Source organism: Musa acuminata, unplaced genomic scaffold, assembly GCF_036884655.1.
Source record: "Musa acuminata AAA Group cultivar baxijiao unplaced genomic scaffold, Cavendish_Baxijiao_AAA HiC_scaffold_1117, whole genome shotgun sequence".
Taxonomy (NCBI): domain Eukaryota; kingdom Viridiplantae; phylum Streptophyta; class Magnoliopsida; order Zingiberales; family Musaceae; genus Musa; species Musa acuminata.
This window is the reverse complement of record NW_027021330.1, coordinates 3,980-17,500: the sequence shown is the minus strand read 5'-3', so window position 1 is coordinate 17,500 and position 13,521 is coordinate 3,980. Positions and strand designations below refer to the sequence as shown.

The 13,521-nt window shown below is 36.2% G+C and overlaps 2 protein-coding genes across 4 annotated transcripts in view; one reads left to right on the top strand and one right to left on the bottom strand.

Annotated features, from left to right (window-relative positions):
* LOC135666640 (syntaxin-71-like) overlaps positions 1–3,011 on the bottom strand; it is a 4,575-nt gene extending 1,564 nt beyond the window's left edge. For both annotated transcript variants that reach the window (XM_065178262.1, XM_065178263.1), the window contains exons 1-3: positions 2,709–3,011; positions 2,468–2,593; positions 205–367 (exon numbers count right to left, since the gene is read on the bottom strand). In XM_065178262.1, the coding sequence (XP_065034334.1) occupies positions 205–367; positions 2,468–2,593; positions 2,709–2,864 (445 nt within the window). In that variant the 5' untranslated portion in view covers positions 2,865–3,011. The remainder of the gene's footprint in view (positions 1–204; positions 368–2,467; positions 2,594–2,708) is intronic.
* Positions 3,012–4,358: 1,347 nt separating this feature from the next.
* LOC135666639 (meiotic nuclear division protein 1 homolog) lies at positions 4,359–12,189 on the top strand. Of its 2 annotated transcripts, XM_065178260.1 has the most exons (10): positions 4,359–4,498; positions 5,419–5,499; positions 6,825–6,941; positions 9,801–9,839; positions 9,933–10,040; positions 10,130–10,192; positions 10,265–10,316; positions 10,522–10,566; positions 10,661–10,740; positions 11,861–12,189. In XM_065178260.1, exons 1-10 carry the CDS (start codon positions 4,496–4,498, stop codon positions 11,894–11,896), a joined length of 624 nt encoding a protein of 207 aa, XP_065034332.1. In that variant the 5' UTR covers positions 4,359–4,495; the 3' UTR covers positions 11,897–12,189. The 2 variants fall into 2 exon arrangements, with proteins under 2 accessions (XP_065034332.1, XP_065034333.1); XM_065178261.1 differs by lacking the exon at positions 10,265–10,316.
* The last annotated feature ends 1,332 nt before the right edge of the window (positions 12,190–13,521 follow it).

Here is a 13,521-nt window from a genome sequence, read left to right as displayed (position 1 = left end):
AAATGCAAATGAAAAATATTAATACAGGAAAAAAAGGAAGATATTAAGAATCTGGTTTCATATTTGTGGTTATATCCACAAATAGAAAATAATTATAAAATTTGTAAACAACCAATAAGAACTCAACATGAGTAAAAATTATTATACTTGGTCAATAGAAAATTATGATATCTAAACATCCAAAATGAGTCAAAATCTGATAACCTGAATTTGAATCAAATCTGATTTCCATGTGAGAAGCAGATGTCCAGCTTCCAGTTTGTTTAGCTCCATTTGTACTGCCATCTGGAATCGATTGAATCCTGTCTGGCAATGCAAGTACCAAATCATTCCGGATAGCAAGTTCTTCTTTTGAGAGCCCTTTTACCTGTCATAGAACTACATTAAGTGATAAATGCATCATGAAGATTGTATATTTACTTCAGCTAATCTTTTTGTTCTATATGTTATTTCGTAATGGTTGCATGAACAAGATAGATAACAAAAGGACATGACTTTTAATAAACATTTAAAAGTGCCATACATAATGAATGTGCAAATTGCAATAATGATTGAACTTGCAGATTGCAGACTTCAGAAACAATTCACTAACTAATATAAATAATCAGAGTATATGATCAATTAAATGAAACCGCTTTACTGAGTATGAGATATCACCAATTTGCAAGCACATAATTTTCTCCAATTTAGTGCATTGGTAATAGCAAGTAAAGACAAATCGATGCACCTAGGCCATACACAACAGAAATACATAGCAATGGCTGTATCCTCATATGTTCAATCCAAAAAAGTATGCAACTAAGAAAGGGTAGTCAATAAATTTAGTTTAAACATTTGTTATGTCAACAACTGATTTGAACTACCAATTCTAAACTCATACCAAAAAAGAAAAAAAAAAGAAAGAAAAAATAAGACCCAGCTAAATAATTGCCAAAAGGAAAGTTATATCCTTTACCCCTAAATAAATAAATAATTATATGATTTATAACACAAAATATTCTGCTGAACTAAGGTATCTCGAGTCTCGACATCTAAAAAGGAAATGATATATAATTGTCCTTTTTCTGTTTTGAGAAGAAAGATTTAGAGGAGATAAGAAATATAGTGCTGGTTTTGACTCATCAAGTTCAACAGAAAAAACTTGGAAATATTTCAAGAAAGTCTTTATAATAATAAACACTAAACTGCTAGCTGGAGACATCTGGCACTGTAAATTTTAGATGATTACAGCCTAGGCAAGTACCTCAAGCTCAAGTGAACCATTAAAATTAAATTTGAACAAAAGATGAGAGGAAATTCAATGTCCACAACAAGAAACATCAAGTACAACAAATAAGGTATCTAAGTCAAAAGTTAACAACATAAGAGCATTTGGTGCTATTTTACAATTTTATCATTCTCGGTATATGAATACATGAAATTCAACATTGTTTACAAGATCCACATATAGAAAAATGGCATCATGAAACTATAAACACAGTTTTTCTAATTTCTCAAGCATTTATAGGAAAAGGTAGAATTCGCTACTTTACATAATAGCTATAATGTAATCAGCAATGAATCTAAGCATAATTAATGTTTCTTAGTCTAAACAGGAAAAAAAAAGATGTAAAAAAATATGATACAACTCTTGCATCATATTCAGTTGAATGAAAGCTCTAAAGTAGATATGGTTCGCACAAACAGGTTTTAACAAGAACATTAGTCCAAGACATGCCATAAACAATTATGTATTTAATTTGACAAGCATTCTATCCATATTCTATCATCCAGTTCTTGAATAAATGCAGGGTTTGTCAATCTTTCCCGCAACAACAAGACTTTGTTCAAAACTAATTTAAGATACCATGTGAACACCTTTCTACCGTTGAACTCTAGTATCAATCACATACTTATCCTGGCTTAATCTTCCTCTTCCTCGCATGGTATCTCAATCTTAAATTGATTACCAAGGCAATATCTGCATTTTGTCTTTGGCTCCAACTCATCAAAAGTTAGATCCTTTCTCATTCCATCTTTTGCAACTAAAACCTAGCCATCCTTTTCAATATTCTCATTCAGCTAAATATCTTCCTTTTCCAACTTTCTTATTTTAAGTGCCTATCGTTGTCAAACATAAAAGAAGCATGATTTTGCGAGTGTCTCGCAAAATTCTCTCTTTATTATCTAAGAGGGAAAGACAATAACGATTTGAAGAAGCTGCGGGCTATTATTTCACCACTACACTATAATTAACTCTGTGGGCTCGGATTCATTAGCAGCATTCTTCCCCAACTTCCTCTTCTTTTTGAGGAAGCGGCAAAGAGTATCGTAACGTGTTGCTTCGATTTGCAATTGAATAGCACAAACTATCCCAAATTAAATCACGATAACCGCTCATAAATAGAGATATAGAATTCAAAATGCAATACAACTTGAGAAAACATAACATCTAATCTACGACTAAACAACATTAAATTCGTCAAACCTTCTTGAGGGCCAATCTCTGCAGCTTAGGGATCTCCTCCGACAACCGTGCCTTTGTGCGCCGGATCTCAGCATTCAAAGCAACTGCCGCAGCTCGATTCTTCTCTTGACACGCCCTCTCCGCTTTCTGCACACCACGATCGCCCAATCAACCACCACGGATCGATGAAACCGTCAACGCTGACAAAAGCAAAACAATTTGATATATATGTAGAGAAAGAGAGAGAGAGAGAGAGAGAGACCTGGACGGCGGAGTCGATGTCGGACTCGATGGAGGCGTAGAGGCGCGCGAAGGCGTCATCGCCGGAGACGTTGCTGGCGTTGAGCTTGTCGACGTCGTACTTGTCGTACTTCTTGCAGATGGCGTCGACCCGCGTAAGAATGTCGATCACGCTCATCTTCGATATTGTTTTCCGCTTCTCCTCTCGATAGCCTCTCTCCGCCTGATCTGCTTGCTGTCGGCTCCGATTCGAAGCAATGGAGATGGCTTTCGCGAGAGGAGACGGGGGGAGGAGGAGGCGGTTTAACGGGCACAGGTTGTCTCCATCCTCCAACAAAAAAAGAAAAGAAATAGTAAAGGGTAAACAAATGACTCATCGAACAAACACGGCTTTGACACGAAAGTCCCTTCATTGTGTGAAATTATCTTATTAAACCCTGTAAGCAGAAGAAATCTTATTAAATAATCTTTTGCATTTATAATCTTTATATTTCTTTTTTAGCCCTGTGTAAGTCACAGTCTGTCTCCATCCTCCAAATAGATTTTTCTTCTTTTTCTTTAATGGTTAGTTAGACAAATTGATTGAAAGACAATTAGATATCATGTTAGAAGATCATATATCATGATAAAATAAACATACCAAAAGATTTGATAATACGCTGGTGGATGGAATCGAATGAAGTTGTCAAAAGGTCCAACAACACGTCAGAAGCAAGCTTAATGATGTGTTAAAAGGTTGGTTTAGATATCTGGTTTTAGTTGAGTCATCCTATACACATGTTTAATTGGGCTATAGTAAGTTGTTATTTGGAATTAAATGGGCATTTATAAAACTAGGTATTTTGGGCTCTTGTTCTATTTTGGGCTCTTGTCGGCCTTGGCAGCCCAATCCCATGCAATCGTATCACCTAGCCCGAACGAACTTTGATTATTTGATAATAATATTGTCCAAAGCGATAAGTAGTATTCTTAGTACTTTTTATTAAACACTGTAAGTGTTTTCAAGAGCCATTAAGTTGAAGTGTGAAGTTCACATTGTAAGAAGTCTTTTCTTGCATTATAAAGGTTTTTTCTTTTAGAGAGAGGAATGTTTTAAGCGTAAGGTTTAGTCTTGTAAAAGAAAAAACTATAAAGAATAGTTTATCTATATTCATCGAAAGTAAAATTGAAAATTGAAGAGAGATTAGGAGTTGATGTAGGTCAAGATGATAAAATTATTATACGACAATTTATCATTATCGCTGCTGTTTATTGAATGATGTGCGTCCAAATTTTAAACCTTAGAAATGAAATTTCAGCTATATCTATGTTATGTTATGGAGCGTTGAAGCCACAACAAGATTGCACCGAAACTTTTCTTTTTTAATATATATATATATATATATATATATATATATATATATATATATTTTTTTTTTTCACTCCGATATAGAATGGTTCGCCGTCTCTTTTTTAATCGGACCGATTCATACTATCGCACTATTTCGATGGAATGTTAAATCCTATTAATTACTATAATTTGACAGGACATATACTAAGAAAAAATCATGACTTATGCAGTGTTACGTACTAAATAGTCTGATAAGAGAAATGCCCGCCCGCATTCGCACGCTTCAAGTAGCACGGCACGCGACGATCTCACGTACGAAATGGGTTTGGTTCGTGCGAACGGAGAACCGCCTACAAAACGCAGGCTTCGTCGGGGTTACGATTTCTTTCGGATTCCCGCTTAGACTAGTCGTTTACCGTCTCCGTTTTCTCTCCCTCGACGGGATCTCTCTATCGTCTCATCCGTTATAGGTGATCCCAATGGTATGCTTCCTCGATCCCGTCCCTTTTTGGCTCCGATCGGACCCGATTCCTTGCTGCGGTGTGATATGGTTCTGTTTTGATGCCAGACCTCATTGTCGATGCTGGATCTTTTATCTGTTGCATCTCCTTCACTAGGGTTTCTTGATTTTCTTTCTTAGTACAATCCTTTTATGATTTTGGACGTCGATGCGATGCGTTATAATTGTGCTTTTTCACCAGTATAGAGTTGCTTGTTGATCCCTTCCCCCTTTTCAAGATTGTTGCTAGATTTTTCTTTCGTGCAACACGGCGTGATAAGCTTTTGATTGAGCTAGAAATGTACCGTGGGAAATAGTCGACCGATCATCTAAGCATGTTTGAAAATCAAAAGTGTTGGAGGATGTTTTCTGCTTACAGAAAAGGAGACTGTAGTTAAGTGCCTAAGAATATGGGCATTATAGTTAAAAAGGAAACCATTTGAAGTTGATGCGAGTATGGAGAATAATTTACTGTAATTATCAGTCTAATCTTCTAATTGTTTTGAGGGTACGTTTTGGAAAAGTATCAAAAGTTTCATGCCCTACCCCTTCCAGAAAGGATTTCAGAATAAAACATTCTAAGTGCACTTGGATATGAGATGGACTTGAGTAGGTTACAAATTTGCATCCAAAATTGGAAATGTCAGAATTTCAAGCCTTTAAACTTTATTGATTATCAGAAATAAACTTTAAACTTTTTGATTATCAGAAATAGTGTCCGTTAAGATCACATAACTAGCAGAACCATGTCACGAAGTTTAGTATTTCAGCTCTTAATCAACTACTGTAATCAAACCAAAGGAATTTATTTTGTTTCAGTCAATATTTGATGAGCATATCCTTTTGTTTTTTCTATGAATTGGATTTGTAAATCTAAAACTTGGTTCTTTGTGCTTGTTTTAGTCAAAGAAAAGAGGTCTTTCTTTGGAGGAGAAACGTGAGCAAATGCTTCAAATTTTTTATGAGTCTCAAGATTTCTTTCTTGTAAGTTCTCCAGTTTATTAGTCAATTTTAATCATGGATCTCAATTACAATGTTAATGATATGTTACTTCGATTTATTTATATTGATGATTGTTATTCATGGAGTAAGGAATCATTCGTAAAATGCATTTTTCAGTTAGTATAACTTTACATTTGCATGCATTTTTAAGATTTTATATGCATATATATCACTTTGCCCCTGTTTCATTATAGCTATAAATGGCAGCATTACTCACTTTGAATATTTAAAACTTCTTTGTGTGTCCAAACTTAGGCATCATTTTGAAAACTATGTTAACTATATTCGAAGAAGAAACTCATGTGCCGAATGTGGTCAGCAGTTTATGTAATATTAAACAGTCTGGTACGCTGAAAACATTTGCAAGTGAAATATATATGATGGAAATGAAACCAATATGTGATGGAGATTATAAGGTTCAGGGAGTCATTCTTTTTGTCAAATGTCATCTCTTATACCTGATCCAATTTCTCTGTTGAATCTGGTAATTTGTGGTGGTTGTCTTAATAATCATATAACATATGCTGTTTACCACAATGATCTTATTGGAAGACAAAGATTACAGTATATCTTTTCAAATCAATTGTTCAAGTATCTATTTGCTGAATTTATTAACCTCATTTCACTGATATTGATATGACTATTGCTCAAGCAGAAATATTAAAATATTCATGAGTGCTCAAGGCATATCCACTAGCGAATTTGTTGTTTTGCAATGAGAGCAATTCTCTTTTTTTATTTTTAGGGGTGGAAATTTAATCAGGCAATCAGAGCTGGACTTCTGTTCTATCAGAGTTCATACATTAGAACAGAAGGAAATATACTTGTTTTAATCCGGGGTCTGATTCCATTGTTCTTTACTTTGTTTGTGGAAAGTTTGGTATATTAATGATAAATGATTATTTATCACTTTGGTTTCTTAGGAGGAAGAAGTAAATAGCATTCACTAAACTGTTTTCTTGTTCTCATGATTATCTCTAATTATAGTGTGGTTCCATCTTTGTTACATTCATTATAGTGTACCCAATTTTTTTTGCGTAGTTACCCACTGCAATTCAAAGTAGAATAGCACATATTGCTTATGATTTAATATCAGATCAGATCTCATCAAAGAATCTTAATCCTTTGGATCATTACATTTGGAAGTTCAAACTAATGTGTTTCATTTTCTATTACTGTAAATACTTACTATGAAGTTTGCAGCTTTGTACTGGATTTGACAGTGTCTGCAGTAGCCTGTTTCTTTGTTCATTTTTTCAGCTTTGAAGTTGAACTGTAACCTTGTGTTCTTGTGTTTTAATTTTCAGCTAAAAGAGCTTGAGAAGTTAGGTCCCAAGAAAGGTGTGATAAGTCAGTCAGTGAAGGATGTTGTGCAAAGCTTAGTGGATGATGACCTTGTTTTGAAGGACAAAATAGGCACTTCTGTGAGTTCATTTCCAAAACTTTGCTGAAATTTAGATTTTTTCTTTATTCCTGCTAACATACAAATTATTTTCTTATGTGTAAATGATTTCTAAAATGGTGTTTTCCTTTTATTACCATTTAAGTACATGATCAATTCCCAGTCTGCTGTTGCCAGTTATCTTGCTGAGTCACACCCAACACATTCTACTCTAGCAGAGAGGGTGGTGAGGAGAGTTGGTGACAGTTCATGTTCTGAATGAAGCACAAGTGCTTCCTGTACAATGGCTCAAAGAGAATCTCCATGCCACCCTTTCCAGTAACAGATTTTCCCACTTCCTCTTCTCGGTCTCTCTCTAGGCAACAAATAATTTGGTGACTCCTGAATGGGAGAGGCTTTAGTGTCATGAGGTCCTGCCTCAGGTAAAATTCTTTGAGATGGAACCTAGCGATGGTTATCCCTCGAATCAGGGTGGTGCTAGTCCAGAAGAACCTTGCTGCTGCATTTGTCGACTGAGAAAACTGGGGTTCTGTTGTCTATGTTCCAGAGCAATACCAGAATGCATAAATGGTGGCTTATGTTTTCATTGTCGATATATACTAGATGACCTATAATAGGCATTTCATCTATGCTTCAATGCTATGCAACTGATAAATTGTTGAAGTTGCAAAAGAGGAAATATTTATTAAATAAAAGGAAAGGCATTGCCATGTGGGAGACCCGATGTTGTTCCATGCAAGGAATGCCATGTTGTCGTGTTGGTGTACCATATATCAGTATGCTGGTGCATACCTATTGTCCAAAAAAAGGTTGAAAAATGATTGAAAATTCAAAAAAATATTTTAAAGATTTTTTCTCTTGATTTGTTCGTATATAAATTATATTTAGATAAGAATAAAGTGTATCTAAAGTTATAAGGAGAAAAAATTAAAATTATCTTCTTGGATCCATCGAGGAACAACTTTGTCTTATGGGTCTCCGTCGGACGAAATTACTTCATTGGCCTTGAATCACCTATAAAGAAAAGAGTTGAGATGTTGGATTAGGTGTCATTATCGAGAATTTGATATACTATTGCCAAAATGAATATCATGAATCTATGACCGATGGATCAAGATCCTCGATCTTATGAAGTTGTATGTCGATATAGTAGTAGATTTCTCAGACTTAGTCTTGTAACTACTCCCATGACATATTGTACTAAATCCTCAACTTGGTAATAGTCGTTGCCTCATCGTCATTAACAACACTTATTCGAGGAGCTTCCTGAGATAAGTATGATCGTGACATATAGGCTTGCGATGGTTGGAGTGCATTGGAACTTAGCCTATTGTCATGACTCGTTGCTTTATTTCAATCCCTTGATTACCACTAATCATTAGGAATTTTAATCATGAGTGTGAGTATGAGAAAGAGTGAGATTGAGAGTGAGAATGAGAGAGTAAACGAGAGTGAGTGAGAGTGACTAAAAGAGGGGGGAGGGACGAGAATTTAAAGCCCAAAAGGTGCCCCATTGATCAAATAGATTTGACCCGTTGTGGGTTAGCATTAGTGATTTAAAAAGCGCTAGGCGCCAAAAGGCGCTAAGGTCCAAAAACGCCTAAGGCGCTAAGCGCTAGCCTGAGCGAAGCGAGGCGCTAAAATATAAAAATATATAATATAATTAATAAATATAATTATTTAAAATTTTAAATAAAAATATGCTATTAAATTAGGAAAATCTAAGATACAAAATCATAATGTCACATTAACAAAAAGTTTCAAAATTCAAAACAATAAAATTTTACATCAAAGTACACTTGCCATTTATCTTGAAACATAATAATAATTTCAAATAAATAAAAATTAATAGTATTAAAATCAAAATAATATATTATTAATCTATTAACAGTATTGAAAATTATAATTTCAAATAAACCTAACAATATTAACAGTATACTGTATACTATTAACAGTATACAGAAGGAGAAGAAGGAAGAGTGTAAGAGAGTGCTAATTGAGAAAAGAGGAAGCGACAGCGGGAGCGGGAGTGTAAGAAGGCAGCGGTAGCGGGAGTGGGAGTGTAAGGAGGCAGAGGCAGCGGTAGCGGCAGCGGGAGCGGCGACAGCGGCAGCAGCAGCGACAACGGCGAGCAGCGACAGCGGCGAGCAGTGGTAGTGGGAGCAGGAGCAGGAGCAACGAGCGGCGACAGCGGCAGCAGTTGCGAGCAGTGACAGTGGCGAGCAGCGGGAGCAAGAGCGGCAACGGCAACGAGCAGGGTTAGAGTTGGCAGCAACAGCTAATATCGGTTTTAGTTGGTTTGATTGAACCAACTAACCACCGGAGACCGAACCAGACCTAAAATCTTGGTTTGGTCACCTAGTTTAACCCAGGCGCTCGCCTGAAGCGCCCAGCGCTTGGGCTCGGGCGAGCGCCCAGGCAGTGCCTCTTTGAAGTGCACCGCCTGGAAGTGAAGCGAGGCGCTCAGACCTCGCCTCGCCTCGCCCGAGCGCCTAGGTGAGCGCCCGAGCGCCTTTCTAAATCACTGGTCAGCATCAGTTGAAAATATGATCGTTGTCGACCTGTATGCATTGGTAAAGGTCGAGTTTTATCCTTAATGGTCGATACAACACTAGTGTCAACTGGTACTAGGTTAATTTTTTGTGTACCACTCGAAACAGCCTAGTCCGCATATCAGCTAGATGGTGGACCGGTGCGTACTGCCTGTTTCGTAATGTTTCAAGTGATATGTCAAACCATGGTTCCATGTAAGTGGAGGTTGAAGTACTATAAAAAAAAGGATCTTTTGTTTACTCTGCATTAAAAAATCATCTTTTATCTTCATGATTTGACTGATTTGACTTGCATAGTTATGTATTTGTTTATTTCTTTCTTTTGTCAGGTATACTTTTGGAGTCTTCCTAGTTGTGCTGGAAATCAGGTAGCAACTGTTGATCTGTGGAATGTTGCATACTGATGATATGTATTTATATATTTTTAAAAACCTTTGACCATTGAAGAGATCTATATACAGTTGAGAAACACTCGATCCAAGCTTGAGTCTGATCTTTCAAGCAGTAGGAACCGTTTTGCTGAGCTGATCGAACAAAGGGACAACTTGAAGAAAGGCAGGGAGGAGTCTGTAAGTCGAGTGCATCTGTGTTTATTGTGGAATCTTCCTGTGTAGATTTTACATTTATACATAAGACATCGTTTGTTTTCCATATATAGGATGAGAGAGAGGTTGCTCTGGTGGAGCTGAAAGCTGTTGAGCTTCAGCATAACAAGCTGAAGGTATGTATGAGCACTCTGCTTCATCTTTTGATGAGCATTATTCCAGGATACTAAGATTATTCTGTATAATAGGAAGAATTAGCCTGTTATGTAGACAATGATCCAGCTGCGGTTGAACAAATGAGTAAGTACTTGTCTCACCTCACATAGAAAGAACACATTAACTACTTCAAAACCTTTCTTTTACAGATGCCATGATGCAGTAAGATTTTTAAGTAGATTCTCTAGTAATGTTCTTAAATATTTAGAAATATGTATGCTTATGTAGATATCACACATCTTCCTTTATTCAGTTTTGTAACTTTATGTTCTTTTTTCGGACATAACAGAAGTTGCAATTGAGGTTGCACATTCAGCAGCTAATAGATGGACAGGTGTTTATCAGACTCAAAATTTCCAGATTTAAAATTATAAATTTCTTCCTTTGATTGACACTGAATTGATTAGCTTTGGAATATGATTCATCAGACAACATATTTACCCTACAACAATGGTGTTCAACCAACTTCCCTCAAGCCAAAGAGCAACTTGAACATTTATACAAGGAGGTATATGCCCTGTTGCAACATAGGTTACATTTGCATTCTTAGGCTTATGTTCATAACCTGATGCCATTGCATTGTCACCATTTATAACTTCAAACTATGAAAACATCTTTCTGATATCCTCTACACATGCTTTATGGCACACCTTGATTCTACTTGTTTCCTGATGATACATGTTGTCTGTGGGTTCTCTACTAAGCAAATTAAGCTGTAGTGGAAGAGCCACATCATCATCCAATTTTGGAAAAGATTAGTGTATTTGCTCAGGAATTTTCATTATAGAAGTTTTATAAAAGACATGGATAAATGTGGAAAATCTTGATAGAGAGATGGTGCCCTTAAACTGGAAGTTCTAGATGTATAATAAGTTGGATAAGATGTTAAGGAAAGTTGCTAGTTTGAACTATAGTGTTTGGACATCTGTGGGCCTTACTCCTTTTCCTGATGTTGGTAAATTATGTCAATTGTGAGACTGTTAATAGAATTTCTCATTCTTGTAATAAATGGATGTAAGATATAATAATATCTGCCGACACAGTAGAACCAAGATTTAGTGATCTTATACCAAAAAGCGCACCTCAGTGCATAACCCTTTATGTCAGTGTTGGATTTAGAGAGTCAATTTGTAGCCTTTTGTTATATGCAGAAAGTGTATTTGTCACTGGAACCATGGTCCATAAACTGCTTTCTATATTTGGATAGGTATGCCTATTTCTCTCTTAAATGTTATCGTCTGTTCTACAATAATGGACCTCTTAATGTGGTGTTGTACGGAAAGTTAATGCAAAGTTGAGAACTAAATATTTATAAATATTTGCCATACAAAATTAAAAAGCTTCTATTAAAACCTGGGCAAACTCTGATTAGCCAAATAAACATCACTGCTGGTGGCTGGATCGTGGTTATCAATTTGGTATGCATGCAGCTTGTTCTTCATGTTTTATAGAAAACTCAGTCAGAAAGCATGTCTGAAATGACTATATAAACAAACCATAAATATCAGCAAATTATATGTGGAATAGCTGCTTTGACAAATTCACGTCATCCCTCTAATGTTGCTTGTTTCTAGGAAGATTTGATCATAATTTCCAAAAAAATTTTATTTTGGTCGAACTTGCTGCAGGTCGGAATAACAGATGATCTGGAATATCTGCAATGATCTGAGTTCCTTGCTGTTGGTGGACTTCACTGCCTATCCTCCGGAATAGAGCTTATTGAAGTTCCAATCACTGGACACCTTGAACATATTTCCTGAAAGAAGTGAAATGTAATGTGACTTTAGTTTCAGATTCTGATCGCAAATTTTGGGCTTGTATCCCGAGCATAGTGGCTTACTAGCCTCAGCTACTTCTCCAAAAGACTGGTCTACTTAAAGACTTGGAGCCTGGTTGCGTAAAGACTTGATACATCTGAACCAGTAAGTTTCCGGCTGAGAATAATTACACTCCAAAAGACTGGTCTATCCTTGATCTCGATATAATTTCCACACCATATACTAAGAGAGCTGTTGGAAAACAGCTCTTAGTATATGGTGAAGCTCTCGGTACATGAAAACTTTTAATCGCATTAAACATCATGGTGAAGCTTGGTATCTTATACAGTTCTGCTGGATATGAGAAATATCAGACCTGTCATTCAGCTTTTAGCTGAAAAGGGCTGATGAGTAAAAGGTATTCTTGGATTTATTTGTGAGGTTATAATGGATCAATCGACACGTGTATTTTTTATTAAAAATAAATTTTTATTAAGTTGTTAAGATTGTAAAGGCGAGGGGAGAGTGAATTAGTACTTTCGAAATGAAAAAATAATACGAAAATTCATTCGGTAAAATCGATATCGAAAATATATTTAATTTAGAATGTGAGTAAGTGTAGTAAGCAATAAGAATGAAAAACATAAAGAAAAAGCACATCGGATTTACGGTGGTTCGATCGTCGCAATCTACATTCACTCCCAATTCCTTCTCTGTCAAAGCCATCAGCTTTCACTTATGATCTTTCAATGGATGAAAATCAACCACCCTTCTTACAACTCTTTTCTCCTTTTCATAGGTTTATGAGAGAGCCTTTACAACTCTTTTTTACAAGTGATTCTCACACCTCCCTTAGAATGACTTAGAAGTTAGAGGAGGAAGGAACTTAATACTTTAACATAGATTACGCACTTAAAATCATAAGTTTTTTGAGCTTTTTTCTTGCTATTTCAAGAAAGAATGAATGGGGTATTTATAGGCCTCAAATGACTTTAAAAATGGAGTGAAAAAGTCTCATCACTGGGTTTTCGGGTTATTGGCGGTACTACCACCAGTGCTAGGCAATACCATTGCTTGCCACACTAAGAACTAGTGGTACCACCGCTTGCTTGGATAGTACCACCGCTTGACATAACCTAGAAGACTATATTCTGGCGGTACTATCACCAATCTAGGCGGTACCACTACTAGTTTGAGTGGTACCACTGTCGAGTTTTTTGAAATGAACACTTTGTACTTTCCAACTCATATACGGTTTCATTGCCTGGTCTAGCTGTACTGGTTCATTCTAAACTACTTCGATCAAGATATAAATGATTATAAACATGAATCTCATGCTATCCGACATGTCATTGGTTCATTTGGTACTTCGTCCGAACTTTCGACGCATCATCCTTTCCTTCGATGTATTGCCCGATCCATCGATATGTTGACCTCTAATAACATCCGATCTTAGAGCAATATCTGATCCTTCTGACCCGATGCTCAATCTCTAACTCCGGCCCAATGTATGATTCTCCTACTTCAATCGA